General features: G+C 34.8%; 1 protein-coding gene across 4 annotated transcripts in view; it reads right to left on the bottom strand.

The window, feature by feature from the left end:
- The window catches only part of ATG4C (autophagy related 4C cysteine peptidase), a 75409-nt gene that overhangs the window by 20944 nt on the left and 33758 nt on the right, over positions 1-20707 (bottom strand). For all 4 annotated transcript variants that reach the window (XM_059374970.1, XM_059374968.1, XM_059374967.1 and 1 more), the window contains exons 4-9: positions 16280-16513; positions 14043-14373; positions 11959-12029; positions 8343-8479; positions 2289-2367; positions 1555-1631 (exon numbers count right to left, since the gene is read on the bottom strand). In XM_059374970.1, the coding sequence (XP_059230953.1) occupies positions 1555-1631; positions 2289-2367; positions 8343-8479; positions 11959-12029; positions 14043-14373; positions 16280-16513 (929 nt within the window). The remainder of the gene's footprint in view (positions 1-1554; positions 1632-2288; positions 2368-8342; positions 8480-11958; positions 12030-14042; positions 14374-16279; positions 16514-20707) is intronic.

Here is a 20707-nt window from a genome sequence, read left to right as displayed (position 1 = left end):
TGAGATAAATGAAAAACTATCCAGAGGAATTACCCAGACAGGTGGAGATACTCTACCAGCATCTCAAAAATATAAATCTAAACCCAATTTCTCAGTGTCCTACTGAGATAACCTATCATTTAAATACCACTAGATATTAATATTAGCTAGGATGCTATTACTAAAACAAGTATTAAACGATATTTCCGATTTGTCAAGCCTTTGAGAAATAGTGATCCATGCCCCTCAATTGATTACAATTATATTAAAAGTCTGTAAAAGGGGCATCTGCTCATCAGGGAGTCTGCTTCCTCCTCTCTCTCTGCCTGTCTCTCTGCCTATTTGTGATCTCTGTCAAATAAATAAATAAAATATTAAAAAAAAAAAAAAAGTCTGTAAAAGCAACAACTGAGAAAACAAGAACCAAAACCATATAATAATTACATACCTCACTTATGCACTCTCAAAATTTTCTGAAAGAAAATACTGAGTCACATGTTGCCTGGCTGGCTCAGTTAGTAGAGCATGCAACTCTTGATCTCAGGCTTGTGAGTTCGAACCCCACAGTAGGCAAAGAGATTGCTAAGTAAGTATTTTTTAAATAATAATAAAACCTGGGGCACATGGGTGGCTCAGTGGTTTAAAGCCTCTGCCTTCGGCTCGGCTCATGGTCCCAGGGTCCTGGGATCGAGACTCTTATAAGGCTCTCTGCTCAGTAGGGAGCCTGCTTCCTCCTCTCTCTCTGCCTGCCTCTCTGCCTGCTTGTGATCTCTGTCTGTCAAATAAATAAATAAAATCTTTTTTAAAAATAAGTAAAATAAATTAAAAAATTTTAAAAATTAATAATAATAATAAAACTTAAAAATAAAATAAAATACTGGTTCACAAAAGACCCAACATAAAGGAAAAGAATATGTTAAGAAATCAGACCTAAAACAGGGGCACCTGGGTGGCCTAAAGGTCTGCCTTCCGCTTGGTCAAGTCCCAATTCCAACTCCCTTCCCAGCAGGGAGTCTGATTCTCCCTCGCCCTCTACCCCCCAACTGATGCTCTTCTTCTCTCAAATAAATAAATAAAATCTTTAAAAAAATCAGAGCTAAAACAAATATTAGAAACACAACTTAGCTCTTGAAAAACTTAGCTAGGGCCTAAGCCTCAACCACTATACTTAAAATAATTCAGCAGAGTCTCAAAACACTTTGTCATTCTAACCCATCTCCATCATCTTTTTCTTCCCCCTTTTTCTTTTTATTAAACATACCTAATATTTTAAATTTTTCAGTAATATTCAGCTATTTATCTACAAAATAACTTAGAGGCTTGATCATTTATTTTGGTAGGGCTGGGATATCTAACAAGTTAGAGACAAAGATAAATGAAGAAGAAAGTGTGTCATAAATTAAAATTCAGCAACAAATTATTTAACCTTTGACTACTGTGTGGAGTGTGGTTTTATAAATCAGTAAAATATTATTAACTTGTAATACCATAAAAGCATAGCTGTCTAGCACATCTCTACATACTTAAGAGTTTCCTTCATATTGTAAAACAGTAGCAGCTCTTTATCCATAGTACCTCAAGAGGGAAATCCTTTATGCTGACATCTACAAAAGATTGGCAGTAATGAGGATCCATGTAAATCAAACTGTCATCTACAAGGACAAAACAGAAGACAAGTAATTCAAAAAACACCTTATTATTACACGGCTTACAATCCAATTTCTATGTAGAATAGCTGAAAAAAACCTGGGAATAACAGCTTGCCAGACTGATATTCATTGACTGAAACATAGGTTTGCACAGGACAGATTAACTTTTGCATAATCAAATATGCTTGTATAAGCAGAATTTTTATAAAGTGATGAGACTGTCATTTAATTTTTGGTCATAAAATTACTTTCACAAACACACAATTATATTCTACAGTTTGCATATGAAAAATGTATTGCACTACTTTATCCTGACAGGAAGAACATATTGCTTGTCATTTTATCATCAACTAGCACCACTAAAACTGGTAAAAAGTAAATATGTAAATAGTAACTGCCAGAATGTGGCAGCAATGTCTTCTGAAGTTTAGTGAAACCAATAAATTATGCCTGTTTATGCAATAACAGAAATTAAACATACATTTTACAGAATCCAATTATGTTGTGGACCAAATGACAAATGAGTGGCTATGGTAGGACTGATGAATTTATAAGGTACTCATTTTGCTCTGTTAATCATTCTGTTTCCAAATGGTCCCAAATTAACTTTCCGACTTTTAAAAGAAAAAATAAAGAAATATGTTTTATTAAATCACTGACCTTGAAATCCAGCAAAGTAGTATGACTGTTTAGGTTTGCCACCAATAATACCCACACAATATTCAAGGCTTAAAATACCCTGCCAAAAAAAATTAATTCAGATTTAGAGTCAAGAGGAAAATGGTAATTATTCAAAACAACCAAACTTATATTAGTAGTATTAATATGTATAGCAGTTTCCAAATTTCACCACCAGTTTTATGGTTAGTACATATGCTCCATATTTTAAAATCCTTTTATCTACCATACTATTTTCTATTTTCTTTAAATCACTCAACATTAACATGACTAAATCAACTGTTCTGATCAACATGTCATTCAACAACATTAACAACTACTGTCTGCCAGATACAGAAATAAATAAGGTCAGCATTTAAAGGCAATAAAACTCCTGCCAAAGCCCAAGCACTTGGCCTTTCGGTTAGCTGATGCAGCCTTATCATGATCAACACAGTATTTTCATCACATTTTTTGAAATACTAGAAACAGTCCTTAGACCTTATTACTGTTTTCACTGAACATCGAGTCTTAGACTATAAATAATTTTCTAATCAACATTCACATGACACTTTTTTTTATGTTATGTTAGTCACCATACAGTACATCATTATCACTTAACACATTTTTATGCTATTTCATAAATTTATTGGAATAAACAAAGATGAAAATAATTTAATCCAAGGCAAATAATAATTGTTACTGTTTTTAATGTCAATTTACTCATAAAATAACAAGGATACTTCAATAAATTATTTAGTGCATCCCTCAGCATCCACTTCTAAGTAGAATTCTATTTAAGTGGGTCAAATAATTCTAAATCTTTTTTAAAGATTATTTTTGTGTTTTATTATTTATTTATTTGGGGGGAAAGGAGGGGACTGAGAGGGAGAGAGAGAATCTGGAACATACTCCAAGCTGCACACAAAGCCAGATATAGGGTGTGATCTCACAACCCTGAGATCATGACCCGGGCTGAAACCCAGAGCCCTACACTCAACTAACTGAGCCACCCTGAGCCACCCCAATAATTCTTAACCTTTTAAAACACATGTCCAGTGGAATCATGTAAAGTCTTGCAATAGTTTAGCTTATATTATGCATATAAATATATCATATAAAGTTAGAAAACACTAATAATGATAAAATGCACATTATAAAACCACGAAGTATTAAATAATAAACTTTCTTTCTCTTAAACGACAGGATGTTTTGAAATCTAGAAGACATAAAAACAACAAGTACATGGGGCACCTGGGTGGCTCAGTCGTTTAAGCATCCAACTCTTGGTTTCGGCTCTTGTCATGATCTAAGGGTTGTGAGATGGAGTCCAGCACTGGGGTCCACACTCAGCAGTGAGCCTCCTCCAGATTCTCTCTTTCCCTCTCCCTCTACCCCTCCCATGGATTTCTCTCTCTTTCTCAAAATAAATAAATCTTTAAAATTAATTAATTAATTAATAAAAATACAAAGTATATGAACTAATGTTTTTTTTCCCTTTAACAAGTAATCAAACCATAGAGTATTTTTTAAATTATTTTCTTAAAAATAATATGTGGTTGGATGCAGTCAGTTGAATGCCTGACTCTTGGTTTCCACTCAGGTTGTGATCTCAGTGTTGTGAAATGGAGCCCCACATTGAGCTTCATGCTCAACACAGAGTCTGCTTGAGATTCTCTCTCTCTCTCCCTCTGCCGCTCCCCACACATGCACTCTCTAAAATAAATAAATAAAATAAATATTTAAAAAATAATAATATGTGGTTGTTATTTTTAAAACATAGATGTATTTTAAAAAGTAAAAATTGGGAGGGACTGGATGGTTCAGTGGGTTAAGCATCCAACTCTTGATTTCAGCTCAGGTTTTGATCGCAGGATCCTGAGTTCAAGCTCCACTTTGGGCTTCACACTCGGCATGGAGCCTACTTTAAAAAGAAGTAAAAGTTTCCTGGGTGCCTGGGTGGCTCAGTCTGAAGAGCATGTGACTCTTGTTCTCAGGGTCATGAATTCAAGTCCCATATTGGGTGCTGAGATTACTTAAATAAACTAGCTTTTTTAAAAAAGAAAACTAACAATTTCCCAAAACCCCAACACTAAGAGCTCATCATTATTAATATTTGGGAAACACCATCTTGAACTTGATGTATTTTACATACATTCACATAAAGATTTATTGAATACAGTCCTATGTATGTGGGATCACACTACATATGTTGTTTTAACTTTAGTCGCTCATTATATTATATACATCTTTTTCTACCAATAAATACAGATCACTAGTATAATTTCTAATGGCTGTAAAATACTCAATTTTATGAAAATAGCACAACATGCTTTAAAATCTCCATTATGAATATTTGTTTCCAGGTCCTCACTGTTATAAATAAACCTTTAGAGAAAACAACAACTTTGTACATTTTCAGTCATGTGAAAATATAGAGGTTTTTCTGGAAAGGAGAACTGCAACTAAAAAAGTTAAATATAATAAAGAACACGTATGATAGGTTAAAATTTTAGAGCTAACAAATTAAGATGAAATTATACAGAAAATGAACAATAAAATATTATTATTCTATTTTTATTATTCCATTAATAGTCTATTATTCTGTTCCTTTCCCCTAAAATAAAAATCCTTAATTAGAGAGTGCCTTACTTCAAGTTGAAGCAGTCTGATCAGCTGACACACGATGTTTCTGACAAAGAGAGCCACCAGGAAGTGAAAGTTCTAAGTCCCTCATAGCCAAGAAAAGAAAAAAATATATAGCAGGAATCATCAGTGGCTCTCCTCAGCAAAAAAAGAATGACTCCAAGTAATGGAATAAAGACTTTGGTTCCTGACATCTATATTTCCTTTATAACAGACTAGAGCACATTTAGTAATAAACAGAAGCAGATTAGGAACTAGAATGCCTTTACATATAAAAGACTGCACCTTTGGAAACCCGAAACCCTTTTCAGCTCCTAAAAAAGCTTCTTCACGGTTATCTAGTGGTGAGAATTTATTGAGCTGTACTCATGAAGCAATAAATAAGACTGAAGTAATCAGTCAAAAAGAAAAGTCCTAATTTGTCTTGCTGGAGAAGAACATATTAGATTTTCCCCATCCCAGGTCCTTTAAAATATAAATAAATAAATAAATAAACAAACAAACTTCCTGAGCTAAGAGCTGATAAAGCACCACACCAAACTTCTTTCTATTCAGAGAATGTAGCAGGGGATGGTACCATCTCTGAAAGATTGGAATTACCTTGATTAATAAATTTGAAAAATAGAACTGAGTGGTGAATTGTACTGAGTACAATGCACAATGGTTTGGCAGGAAAAAAGACAACTGCTAACAAAGGAGGAGGAGGAGGAAGTCGAAGGAGAGAGGGAGATGGAGTAGGAAGCATGGAATGCTGGTGGAGGAGGAGGTGAAGAAAGAGAAAGGGGAGCAGAGGAGGAAGAAGAAATGGAAGAGGAAGATCATTCTTTTTTCAGGACTATCACTCTATTTTTTCACTTCCAAGTGAATGCCTCTTTACAAGTTATCATTTTGACTTTTGACCCAACCAAACCCAAGCAAACATAACACAAAGCATATAACCTACTCTATTTAGCTATTTCAGCCATTTTCTGCTGATAACTGAAAAGTTAAAATGTATAAAATATAAAAATTAAACAAAACTTACATTTTTAGAAGTCCATATTTTAGGAGCACCTGAATGGCTCAGTTGCTTGAGCACCTGACTCTTGGTTTTAGCTTAGGTTGTGATCTCAGGGTCGTGAGCCCACATTGGGTTCTGCACTTAGTAGGGAGTCTACTTGAGATTCTCTCTCTCCCTCTGCCCCTACTCCCATTCATGCTAAATAAATAAAATACTTTTTTAAAGTCCATATTTTAGGGGAAAATATGAAAATAACAAAAATTGTGGTCATTACCAGTTTGTTATCTGAACTTAAACTTATGACTTGACATCTCTCTTTTCTGTTTTATGAAGGTAAGATAGTTCCCAGCTGTTGCGAAGGCAAAATGAGATATATCTGTATTAAAAGTATTATACAAACATGAGAGGTAACAAGTATTTGTTGAGCAACTCCTATATGCTAGGTACCGAGGATCACTCTTAACAACTAACCATGGTTTGTTTCACTACACTTCAGGCTCCAGTGAATCATTCAAGAGCATGAGACAATCCTGCCATCTGATAAGAAATATTAATACCACCAAGGAGCAAAGCCCTCAGCTATATGAAACATGCCTTGAAGCCATCTGCAGCCCATTCTACCAGAAATTGGGGTTTGGCTAAAGGAGTCAATTTCAAGATTGTCTCAGTTCCTAATCTTTTCATGGTTAAAGAAAAGACATAGAGAATCCAGTTCAAACGTGTTTACAACCTATTGAGACATGGCAACATGCCAAAAGTCCCAAAACCTTCAATGGATTCGCTAGATGAAATGGCTCATAACTTCTCACATTCTACCATTAACTTTACTAAAGAGCCCACATGTTAGAAAGCAAACCCCACTTCTACCTAGGGAATTCATATGTTATCAATATAGTACAGTATTGGTATTATTAGTAACAGGTATGCCTACAGAATTTTAGTAACTATTATGAAAAGCCAATATACCAGCTAGAAAACTTCTATATCCATGTATTGAAAACAACTGCTCTAGATTTTTAGAAACAGCACAATCTACAGTGAGGATATATGTTTCACTCATATACACATGGACCATGATGCTTCATGTGGGGAACAAACTGTTACTGAAACACAAGAGACAAATTTCAAGATTACTATATGCCATAACACTCCATTCAAAGAGGAATTCCATCTCTGGCCTTGAAAAGATGAGAACTTTATTAAAACTATGAAAATAATATAAATACTATAATCTTAACCAAAATGAAGTATTTCAAAAGTTAAAGTTTTGTGCAAAAAGCAGAATCAGACCTATAAACAGAGAGAAGGGACGTGGGAGAGATGGGCAAAATGAGTAAGAGGAATGGGAGATACAGGCTTCCAGTTTTGGAACGAGTAAGTCACAGTCATAACAATAGACACAGCACAGGGCACCTGGGTAGCTCCGTTGGTTAAGCAACTGCCTTCAGCTCAGGTCATGATCTCAGGGTCCTGGGATCAAGCCCCGCATCAGGCTCCCTGCTCAGTGGGGAGCCTGCAGCAAAGGAACCTGCTTCTCCCTCTCCCTCTGCCCTCCTCCCTGCTTGTGCTCTCTCTCTCTGTCTTAAATGAATAAATAAAATCTTAGTAAAAGAAAAAACTAAAAGAAAAAAAAAAGACACAGCATAGGGAATATAGTCAATGATACGGTAAAAGCGTTAGCATTGTATGATGACAATTGGTAGCTACCGGTGTGGTGAGTACAAGCATAACACAGAGAAGCTGAGTCACTATGTTGTGCATCTGAAACTAATGTAACATTGTGTGTCAACTATACTCAAATTAAAAAAAATTTCTTTTAAGCTGAAGTTTTGTGACAAGTGAATGTCTTGTTGCCCAAAACAAGATAACATAATTAAACAGGTTCATCTGGAAAAAAGAATTATGTGTTCTCAAATAGAACAGATTTTTAACTGGCTAATATTAAAAAAACCAAGGTGGAACCTTCCCCCATACTATCTTCATCATTTCTGTCTATATAAAACAGTCATTCTACTTATTAACCTTTGGTGGCACAGGAAACAAGTTAAGAGACAATACAGCAATAATAGAAAACTCAGTTTATTTTAATCATTATCTCAAAATAGTTTAATGTGGGTTTTATAAATAAAGGTACATACTTTTAAACAATCACAAATAGGGATAATGGGAACTGTAGACATATTACATATTATGACTGTTCTGGCATCTATGTTTCTTTGATTAGCTACAAAAAGATTAAAAGGCTACTTGGTCATAGAACACCATACCCTTTAAATTACATTTGATCTTACAGTACTGAAATTTAAAATCCAAGCTTTACATGACTATCCATTTCATAGAAAAAAGACTGCAAATCTTCTGTATTTTTCATATTAGCTAGCATTATGTTAAAAAAATTAGTTATTTCATACCTTTACAAAATCTAAGTAGTCGGTGTTGGTCCTTTCCCCACCAAGTCTAACGGGGATTAGAATAATAACGGCTTTGTCATCTGTATTATCAGAGGCCATGGAAGTGCACTGTTTATCAATTACATCAGAACTGTAAACTGAGAAAAATATAATAAATATGTATTAAATTTTATAAAAATGATTTTCAGAAACATTTTTACTCTCATCCCTCCTCCCCATTGGCCAGTCATCTGATCTCTGATATCACTATCAAGGTCTCAATGAGTCAAAAAATGTCTACCTCACTTATACATTCTTCAGATACTTAATTGAGTAGCTACTATATGGTACCAAGGACTTCACCAGTGAGCAATATAGAGGAAAAACCCTGTCTGCATAGATCATATACTCTAATATAAGGAAATAGATAGTAAATTAGTAAAATGTAAGGTATGTCAGATGGTTTGGGGCCCCTGGGTGGCTCAGCTGGCTAAGCGTCTGCCTTCAGCTCAGGTCATGATCCCATCAGGCCCCATCAGGCTCCCTGCTCACTGGGCAGTCTGCTTCTCCCTCTCCCTCTGCAACCCCCTCCCACTTATGCACACTCTCTCTATCTCAAATAAATAAACACAATCTTAAAAAAAAAAAAAAAAGATACGTCAGATGGTAATGAGTGCTTTGAAGAAAAACACAGGGAGAAAGATGGATAGGAAATGCAGGTGTGGGGGGTGGGAGTTAAAATAAGGTGGGGAGGAGGGCCTTATGAGAAACCTAACAGTTAAATCAAGACAAAGTAAGAAATCAAGAATGCCAGAACTTGGGGGAAGAGCATTCCAGGTATAAAGATCAATCAATGCAAATGCCTGAAGGCAGAAGCATAACCACCACATTCCAGGTACAAGAGGCCTGTGTCTCTGGAGGGAAGTTAGCAAGGGGTAAAATAACAGGAAATAAGGTTAGGAGATAAAGTAAAACACTGGGGGGGGGGATGAAGACAGATTGTGTGAACTCATTTTCTTTTCTTTTTTTTTTAAGATTTTATTTATTTATTTGACAGAGGGCAGAGCAAGAGCGAGAGAGCACGAGTGAGGGTGAGTGGCAGAGGGAGAGAGGCAAGCAGATTTACCACTGAGCTGGGAGCCCAATGTGAGGCTCAGTCCCAGGACTCTGGGATCATGACCTGAGCCAAAGGTAGACATTTAACCGACTGAGCCCCCATGTGTCCCAAAATGGGTGAACTCTTTCCAATTTTAGTGTATGTGCTGCCAAAGCAAGCAAGAGACTGGGTGAGCTCTTAAAGGCCATTGTAAAGACTGCAGTTTCTACTTTGAGTGACATAGCATGCCACTGAAGAGTTTAGAAAAGGAATGTCCTAATATGACTTACACTTTACTTGTGTTTCCTGTGTTGATAATAGACTGTAGGGACAAGGGCTGAAGCATATAGAACAGCTAGAAAATAGGGTGCCTGGGTGGCTCAGTAAGTTAAGCATCCAACTCTTGATTTTAGCTCAGGTCATGCTCTCAGGGTCCTGAGATCAGGCCCTGTGTCAAGTTCCACAGACAGTGGGAAGTCTGCTTGAGATTCTCTCTCTGCCTCTCCCTCTGTCCCTCCCCCGTCATGCTCACATGCTCTCTCTCAAAGAAATGAATCTAGAAAGCAAGGAAGGAAAGAGAAGGGAAGGGGAAAGGAAGGGAAGGAGGGATGAAGGGAGGGAGGCAGGGAGGAAAAGAAAAGGAAGAAGGAGGGAGGAAGAGAAAGGAAGAAAGAACAACAGAAAAAAGAGATGGAGGAAGGGAGGGAGGGAGAGAGAAAGGAAGGAAGGAATTGCAGTAGTCTATCATGAGATGATAGTGGCTCAAACAAGGGCAGTAATTGTGAAGGTAGGGAACAGTCATGGGTTGGTCATTTGGAGCTGGTTAAAAGTGATCAGTAAATTAAAGAACTCCTTAATATGTGAAAGGCAAGATGGGAGAAGGAAAAAAAGGGAGTCAGAGATGATTTGAATGGTTTTGGTACAAGTAAACAGAGTAAGAGACATACCATTTACAAAAGCATACTATAGACAACCATAGGAGGGGCACAAAGAGGAGAATCAGGAATTCAGTTTTAGACATGCTAAGTCTCAAATATCTATTAAACATGCAAGCAGAGAGGATGAGTAGGCAGTGATGGATATAAAAGCCTGGATTTGGTGAAAGGTCCTATAAATGTGGGAGTTGACAGCACACAGATGGTTCTGCAAAGCCATGAGACCAGGTGAATTCAAATCTGTGTACAGGAGAAAAGGTCTAAAGGCTGAGTGCAATTTTAGAGATCACCAAGATAAGGAAAACCAGCAAAGAAGACTGGGAAGGAGTAGACAAGATAGAAGGAAAACCTGAAAAGCAGCATTCTAAAAACCAAGTAAACAAAACATTACAAGGAGGAAAAAGTGGTCGACTGTGTCAAAGGCTGCTGGTAAATTATGTAATGTGAGGACTGAGAAGTGACCCCTGGATTTTTAGCAAGATTAAATTATTGTAAGAGCAGTCTGGGTAGAGTGATGGGTGTTAACAGCCTAAGTAGAATACTTCAAGAGAAAATGGGGGGATTTTGTAGAACCATATACAGACAAAACTTTATTTTGTTTTGTTTAACAACTACAAAACAGCTTTCTTCAAACTCCCTGTTTGAAGAAAACCAAACTCTTCTGCTCTTGAAGTTAGCTGATTAACAAATTCTGCTACTTGTGCCCAACTTCTTCCCTTTAAATTTCAAATTTAGGTTAAGAGCTACCAAATTCTTCTGTTCAGCAGTTTCCCTATCTCCCATAGTCAATCTAAACCAAAGGTACAAAAATGCAACAAGAGTTTTTTTCATGTCTCAATTCTATCATCTTACTTTTTCCAAACTACTCAGTAATGACTTCTAATTATAAACCTTTAAGTTCTCTCATTTTTCTGAGGCAGCACACACATGACCATCCCTATCTCTGACTCTTCTGAACTAATATATATACTTTAATCAAATGAGCTTCACCTGCAGAGGACAGACTGCTGGTTTCCAGAGGCAGCGGGTGGGGAAGAAGGTGAAGCGGGTAAAGGGAGTCAAAAGGTACAAACTTCCAGCTACAAAATAAATAAGTCAGGAGAATGTAATGTAGAGCATGGGGACTACAGTTCATAATACCTTGTTATATTTGGAAGTTGCTAAGAGGGGCACATGGGTGGCTTAGTTGGTTGGGCATCTGCCTTCGGCTCAAGTCTCAGGTGGTGATCCTGGGGTCCTGGGATCAAGCCCTATATCCAGCTCCCTGCTCAGTATGGAGTCTGCTTGTCCTTGTCCCATGCCTTTTCTCACTGCCTTCCCTCCGTTTGTGTGCTCCCTCTCTCTCTCTCAAATAAATAAAATATATTTTTTTAAGTTGCTAAGAGAGTAGATCTTAAAAGTCTTTATCACAAGAAAAAGATTTTTGTGACTACATATGGTGACAGATGTTAATCAGACTTACTGTGTGATCATTTTACAATATATACAAATAATGAGTCATTATATTATAGAGCTGAAACTATTATGTTATATGTCAATTATATCTAAATTAAAAAGTATAACCAAATAATAGATAATAAACATTAGAATTATATATATTCCTCACCTGTACAGTCTTGTGCAACATAAATAGTTATTCCTTGTAAATCAGGGTGTCTTGCTTCTTCAACTGCTTTTCTAAAAAACAACACATATCATCCTTTAAAAGCCTAACATTTTCAGTTAATAGTTAAAGGTTTAATTTAAGGGGAAAGAGCCATCATCTTTTTTTTTTTTTTAACTTTCTTATTTAACCTATAGTGTCTGCTCTCAAAACTATTATCTGAATGACATCTAAATCAAGTCAATCCTTACACTAAATTACTCAAAGAACATTAAAATATAAGTTACAGGGACACCTCAGTTAAGACTTGGACTCAGTTTCAACTCAGGTCATGATCTTAGGGTCATGAGATCAAGCCCCAAATGCACTCATGCTCAGTGGGGAGTCTGCTGGAGATTCTTTTTCTCTCTCTCTCTCAAATAAATACATAAATCTTTTAAAATAAATAGATAAATCGGGGCGCCTGGGTGGCTCAGTGGGTTAAGCTGCTGCCTTCGGCTCAGGTCATGATCTCAGGGGCCTGGGATCGAGTTCCGTATCGGGCTCTCTGCTCACCAGGGAGCCTGCTTCCTCCTCTCTCTCTCTGCCTGCCTCTCTGCCTACTTGTGATCTCTCTCTGTCAAATAAATAAATAAAATCTTTTAAAAAAAATTAAAAAAACAAATAAAATAAAATAAATAGATAAATAAATGCAAGCATGACTATTTTTCCCTTCACTCAAAAACCTAAGTAACCTGAACAAATGAATTTCCTGATTTTGAGTCTTAGAATTCTATAAGTAAAATTGCAAGCTGAAAAATATTTGAGTGAGTATTATGTTCTCAATGGCACACATGATTTGAAAAAAGCCACAATAATATCTGTAAAAGGAAATTAGACAAATTGGAAAAAATATAAATATTTTTATTTAACTGTATCTTTATAATTCTTTAATTTCACATGACTTATTATTTATGTTTGCATGTGTTAATTTAGAAGAGGGACTGGCAAACTATGGGCCATAGGCCAAATACAACCTGTGGCCTGCTTTTGTACAACCTGTAAGCTAAGAATGGTTTTTACAGTTTTGAAGGGTTATAAAACAAAAAAAGAAAAGAAAAGTAGGCAACAGAGCCCTTTATAGCCTACAAAGCCTAAAATATTTACCATGAGGCCTTTTACAGAAAAAGTGTTCTGATCCCTGGTGTCAGAACATAGTATCTTGGAGAATAGAAACTAGGCTTTTATAATTACATCTTTATAAATATCATACCAAGCAGGACTTGATATTATTATTAACAATCCATTTAATAACATTAGGCAAATACATTTCCATTTGTAAGCATCTGGCCTATAAAATATAAAAGCCTGTTAATATGCAAAAAAATGTAATAATTTCTAATTTATATATGATTTTAGATGGAGTAAACTTACTATAACATACTATATCTGGATGATATATTAATGATTCCATTTACAACAATGGAACACACAACAAATAAGACAATTTTTTTTTAAATCAAGCAATATCCAAACAAATGGCACATAAAAGGCTGAGGAACAGTGAAATTTGACTTTTGACTTTTTTCTAACTACTCTGAATGTCACAGACCCTTTACTTTTACTATGATATAATTATAATATTAATAGTCCCATACATTTACAATTCACAAGAATTTGATGTGTGCAAAGAAATGCTGAAAACATCATTTTAGCTCTTGACATTTCATTACACTATCAGTACATTACAGCCCCCAGGTTACACTATTAAAAAAAAAAAAAAAACTATAATGTTATGTATGTTCCAAGGTTGAAAGAGTTGTTAGTTTTTAGAACATTCCAATAAGGTGGTCTAATGAAAAGCTGGTTAGACACAAACCCTGGATATCTATACCAATGAACAAAAGAAAAATTTGTCATAGATAAATTAAATGCAACTAGAGTTGCAAGGTCTTGTTTTTTCCTTATTAGCAAATGAAAGCTTCCTTGTGAATATTCTCAAGCAGTAAGACTTTAGAACTGCCAATTTTATATATGCACTGCAAAAATCAGTATCTCTAAGCCTAAGGACCTCTGTCGTAAGATGAAAGATTTCAATACAATTTTACCTTAAAATATGAGCAACCACAGCTGGTCCATACCAATCTCCGGCTTTTTTCCCAGACTTCTTTCCATATTCTATTAGTTGATGTAAACCAAAGAGAGCCAAAGGGGAATCACCAAACCAAGAGATGATTTTCCTGTGATAAATTTCATTTCGCATTTCATGATCATCAGAATATCTTCTGATTTCTTCCTTCTGAGAAACTGTTGGGGTTTTGAGTTCTCCTTCCCCTGAAAGTGATGCTTCAAATGATGCAGTAAATTTTTTTACAGTGTTGGAAGTCCATGATTCAGAGTCTGAATTTTCAATGTTCAAAGCATCAGGCCACGTCCAAGCTATAGTAGTTCCAAAGCAAGGTGTTCAGATCTTTTAAATAGATTTTAACAATTCTACTAAAGTAAGTAGATAGCATTTAAAGTGATACAGGTTACTAAACTAAAACAGTAAACTCAGAAGTAGGCAAATTTATAGAGAAAGAAAGTAGATTGTTTGCATATGGCAAGCAGGGTATTGGGAGTGACTGTCATAGGATAGGAGGTTTCTTTTGGGGATGATGAAAATGTCCTAAAATTCGGTAATGGTGATGGTTGCAGAACCCTGGAAGCATACCAAAAACCACTGAATTGTTCACTTTAACTGAGTGACTTTATGTTATATAAATTATATCTCAATAAAGCTTTGTGATATGTTAAACAAAAGTATTGAGATTAATTTTTTAAAAAATAGTAAACTCAGGTACAAATAAACAACTCCAGAAAATGCTTTTCTTTTTCTTTTCTTTTCTTTTCTTTTCTTTGACAGTGCTGAAATGGAATGAGGACATCTGTACTCCCTTACCAGTATTGTTTATAAGATATCCAGTCTTGACTACCCAAAGGCACAATAAACATAATCACTAACATGAATGAGAGAATAACTTCAGAAAGAGGATTTTGATTATATGTTAAAATATAAGTCTAACCATAGAAGTTTTAAATTTCTTTTCTTTTTTTCTCAAACAATCCTTTCAAAATAATCATTGTTTAGAGAGTAATATCAATTTTCTAGTAAATGAGAAGTTGATAAACAGAAGTCATTAAAGATCAAAGATCCCCCCCCCAAACCAACTATATTCACTACTTCACAGTTTTTATGATAAGACAGTTTCAAGCACACATGTAACTTTAGGTTAAAAAAATGAGTCACAGACTCAGAGAACTAATTAGGACTGTGAAAAATATCCCAATTCTTGCCAATGACTGCACAAGACTACAAATAAATCCTCTCAGAGAAAGTTTAAAAATTCTTTTTCTTTGTATTATCCATACCACTCTTTAATAAACATTCTCTCTAAATAATCTCATCAATAATCCCTACAGAAAGGTTACCAAATATTTGCCATGCAATGCAGGGAAATTATTTAACACTTTAAAAATATGATAATACTTAGTAATAACCATATATGATAGGCTAAAATACCAAACCAAAATCTTCCTACAAATGTACAAATTATAAAAAAATGGACTAACAGAAATGGTAAGAAAGGTTTTTGTTTTTTTTTTAAATAGATATATGTAAGAAGTATCAATGATATTTTTGAGAGTCTAAAAGATGAAACATGATAATCTTAAGATGAAGCATGATAACCTTATTAAGAATATGCATAATCAAGTTAACCGATTATAATCATATTTGTAAAGATAAAAACATTTTAAAGCATTATTGATATGTAGAGAGAAAATAAAGAAATGGCTTAAATTTCTTAAGATTTAAATAATATACAAATAACAACTACCTGCTCAAAGTCACTGCTATTGACCTGCTCAAGATTTACTGAACTGGAGATAATCCAGATAATTCAATCAAAAAAAACTAAATAACAACAAAAAAAAACCAAAGGCTACTAAAAACTCATACATGTAAGTAATACACACCCTAGTTCAATAAAGATAGAATATGCTAGATTAGTTACAACCTTTAGAAGACATAAGGAAGTCAAGAAATTAACTATACAAAATTTTACACAGTTTATAAGCTGGACCTCAAATTAAAAAAAACAAACAGGTGAGCCTGGGTGGCTCAGTCGGTTAAGCCTCTGACTCTTGATTTTGGCTCAGGTCATGATCTCAGGGTTCTGAGACTGAGCCCCACGTCAGGCTTTGTGCTGGGCATGGAACCTGCATAAGATTCTCTCTCTCCTTCTTCCTCTGTCCCTGGCTCTCCAAAACAAAAATTCCGTACAAAAACAGAGATTTTATTTACCTCTACCAAGAAAGTGTAGTATGAGTCCTTGAGCCAATAGCATCTGGCCAGTTCTTAATGTACAGCCCCAACCACAGTCTGTTGTCAAAGCCGAGCCTTCTATTTGAGGAAATTCTTCCCTATAGGTCAACCATATTCTTGAAATGAAATCTTTACGAAATTCTTCTACATTTCCCGCAATTACATGATCTTCTATTGTACATCCTGATCTTGCAGGTAACAGTTTATTCTCATCTACAAAATAAAAATATAAACTATAATCTAAATATACGCAAAGAAATGTCAATAATGGTATTATGTCCCCATTACTGCCCATTAGATATGGACTATATTATAGTTTTTCTAATAGATTTTTTTTCAATTTAAATGAAGATAAATGTTATTCTGCCTAATCAGGCTATTATGAAAATCAAATGCGAATGGATGCTGAAATGTTTTGTACACTCTTGAACTAGCTAATAAAAGGTATCATCAGTAACACTGTTAATAATAATATCCTATATTCCAAATATAATCAACTCTTTTATGAGGGGATAATATAAAAATACCTTTTGTTTTTGCCTCATTTGGCTGAGGATATACATATTAGTGCTCTCTAAAATGAGATTTGCAAATAAAATATCATGATTTGTCAATATGTAAGACTGAATGTGATCACATAAACTTGTTCTTAAAATCAAATAAAAGGTGCACATTGTATTTATTGTCATGAATATTTATACTCAAATTATATAATCAAAACTAAGAAGCTGAAGAGTAAGAATATGAAATTCCTAACTATATAGTTATCCTTTCATGTTGAAATATAGTTTTTTAAAAACTGCTCTGACCCACATATATCATTTTAAAAAGCTTTTTCAAATTGATTACCTATAATACAATTTCTGTGTGAAAACTGTGGTCACTGTTTGCCCAATAATTTACAAAATACTGAGGCTCAAATGAACTAACATTCCTTGATTACTCTCTCAAAACGAAAAAGAGAGAATATCTTAGTCACCTTTACAACCTCAGCATGCAGCACAGTGTCTTAAACAAGTAGATCCTAATAAATGTTGCTTGGTTTAGGTGGGTGGACAGGTGGATAGATAAATCTGCCTACAACTCTCAATTCCAAGGAGTTCAATTTCCAATGCCCTTCTGCAGGATGTTAAAACAGTTTTATCATGCTTTTATTCTTTATTTTTGCTGCACCTATCCTCCTTCAAGTTCATTCTGAAAAAAAATCACAGTCACCTGAACTTCATAATATTCAGCTTAATGAAGGTAACTTGTGGCATACAGATTCAATGACAATAAAAAGAATGACTACCAAACCCCCATGATCAATGAATTTCTCTCACTATTTGAAGTTAATTACAAATAGAAATGCCTAGAAATTTAACAAGGCCCTACAAATATGTCAAATATTTCTACTTTAGAGACATTTAAATTTGTTTGAAATCTGATACAACAGTACATAACTCTCACACCCTTATCCTGTGGCTTGCCTAATCTCCTACCTTGATGAAGTGATTAATTCTTTATCCTTTTAAGATCTAGTCTTTAGGGCACCTGGGTAGCTCAGTCAGTTAAGTGGCTGCCTTCGGCTTAGGTCATGATCCCAGGGTCCTGGATCAAGTCCCATATTGGGCTCCCTATTCAGCGGGGAGTATGCTCCTCCCTCTGCCTTTGCTGCTCCTCCCGCTTGTACTCTCTCTCTCTCTTTCTGTGTCAAATAAACAAATAAAATCTTTAAAAAAAAAAAGATCTAGTCTCTAAATTTACTCTAAACATTTACTCTAAATTTAAAATTTACAGGGCGCCCAGGTGGCTCAGTCAGTTAAGCCTTTGACTCTTGATTTTGGCTTATGTAATGTTCTTAGGGTCAGAAGAGGAACCCTAATAGGGCTCCATGCTGGGCGTGGAACCTGCTTAGGATTCTCCCTCTCTCTGCCCCTACCCCTCTCTGCCCCCGAAAAAAATTTACTCTAAATATTATTGGAAAATTGCCAATACTAAATGAACTTCATTGTCCTGTTGACTTTCCACTATAGTAATACTGCCCCTACTATTCCATTCTTTTACTGGCTTTTCTTTTCACAATCTTAATTAATCTATAATATTTATCTACATTTGCCTCCTTTCCAAATTTCAAGTACACTAGAGGAGAAGGAATGCTTTCTTCTGCACCCCTAAAGCTCCAGGACTTTGCAGAGAGTTCATTCAGTTCATAATGGATGCAATAAACATTTGTCAGGTGAATGTAAGATAAGTGGAACCAAAGGAAGAGGGGTTTTTAAACTTTAGTTTTGCTTTTGTTTTTTATGATGGGAGAGATGTGAGAGCTGAGCTCTACAAAGCATGGGAAGTCTCAAAGAACCACAACAAAGTGAAATGAAAGCTGATAAAGGAAACAGAAGAGAACTGCTATTATCATTGAGGGTTCAATCAAGGCTGACTATCACAATTAAACAAGTTAATATGAGAAATAATTATAAGTAAGCAAAATGTAAAATGAACTCTCAAAGACTACAGCTCTTGTAATTATCAAAGTATAGGATAAAATAAGTATGCATATGTTTAAAAAATAGAAGAGTATTGAAAAACAAATAACTAAAACCAGACTATTAAAACTGATCAGGCACATAGGAAAGAAAATCAAATGGAACTGCTAGAAATGAAAAATATAATAACTAAAAATAGAAATTTGGTGTAAGATTAAACAGAAAATTACATACCACTCAGGAGATAATTAAGAAACCAGAATTAAGAGCTAAAAAATTGCTCAGAATACAGCACAGAGAGACAAAGTAATAGAATATGTAAAAAAATAAAATAAAATAAAACAAAGAATTTCAGAGACACGAAAAAATCTAACAAAGATTTATCAGAGATGCTGGAGAGAATAGGAAGAATGGGGAATAGCTATAAATTAAAAGTGCTGAAAATATCTCAGATTTTAAGAAAGACATGAATTCTAAGTAGAGTAAAAGAAAGTTCAAATGAAAGACAAAAAAAAAAAAAAATTATCTTGAAAACAACCAGAGAGAGGGTGCCTGGGTGGCTCAGTAGGTTAAAGCCTCTGCCTTCGGCTCAGGTCATGATTTCAGGGTCCTGGGATCAAGTCCCGCATTGGGCTCTCTGCTCGGCAGGGAGCCTGCTTCCTCCTCTCTCTCTGCCTGCCTCTCTGCCTACTTGTGATCTCTGTCTGTCAAATAAATAAATAAAATCTTTAAAAAAACAACAACAACAACCAGAGAGAACAAAGAAATGACAGCTTCAAAATACTGGAGAGAACATGTTCTTGTCCTGAGGTAACCAAGAATTTATTAAACAGAACACAATAGCAATAACTATGTAAGGAGGTAAAATAGTTAACCAGACTGTATTAAAATTAAGAGCTACTGTTCTTTGAAAGATAACATTAAGTGAGTGAAAAAGAAACCAATAGATTAAAAGAAGACATTTCCTACAAATATTTTCAAAAAAGGATTCACATCTAGAATACATAAAGAAAACTTAGGAATGAATCAATAAGTAAAAGAGAATCTAATAGAAGACATATCCAAACGGAAAAATGTTTATGAAAATATGCTCATTCCATTAGTTATCAGAGAAATGAAAATTAAAATCAAAATGTAGCTCTAATTAAAAAGGAAAATATCAAGTAATGGTGACAAAGAGAAAGTAGAATTCTTACAATATAATTAACATACAGTATTATGTCATATCAAATTAAAGCTAAATAAAGTAATATTGTGTTTTTTGTGTTGAGTTCAGTTTTGTTATACTCCTTAAAAGTATATACACAAGGTTTTTATCTTCTCTATGTATGAATAATTCATAATTCAAAATTCTAAAGATTTAATATAAAGTTATTAAAATAATAACTCGATATTTGTAATAAAGAAATAATACAAAGAAAAAGTCTTTCTTCCACTGGATTCTGTCGTTTTGGTTATATATCCTAGCTTGGTGCTGAAACAGACACTTGATACTTTAAGGAGTGGTAGGTGAAGATAAGGCCACCATGCCGAGATTGGCAGAGTAGGAAGATAAACAGAATATGAGTCCTTGATGTCACAGAGGCCCTGAATTAACCAACCTAAAGCCGTCCCTACATGGGACTTCTGCTTGTGTATGTTAATACATCCCCTTATTTTTTAAACTATTTTGAAATACATCCATTAGCAACTTTTCTAATTTGGTCTCCTGTAGTTTTATAGCAGCCTGTACTTCTGCTTCATCACAAATATAATGGTATTGATGACTTTTTTTACTTATTTGTTTAATGTCTTATCTGCTGGACAATAAGTTCCTTGACAGTAAGGACTGTGCCTATCATACTTTCAACATCAACTCCTCACCTGGCACATTATAAGACTCTCAATAAATATTTGTGGAATAAATAAATAACGTTATTAATCAAACCTCCTACTACTGAAT

Source organism: Mustela nigripes, chromosome 14 (assembly GCF_022355385.1).
Source record: "Mustela nigripes isolate SB6536 chromosome 14, MUSNIG.SB6536, whole genome shotgun sequence".
Lineage (NCBI taxonomy): Eukaryota > Metazoa > Chordata > Mammalia > Carnivora > Mustelidae > Mustela > Mustela nigripes.
This window is presented reverse-complemented; position numbering and strand designations above follow the sequence as displayed.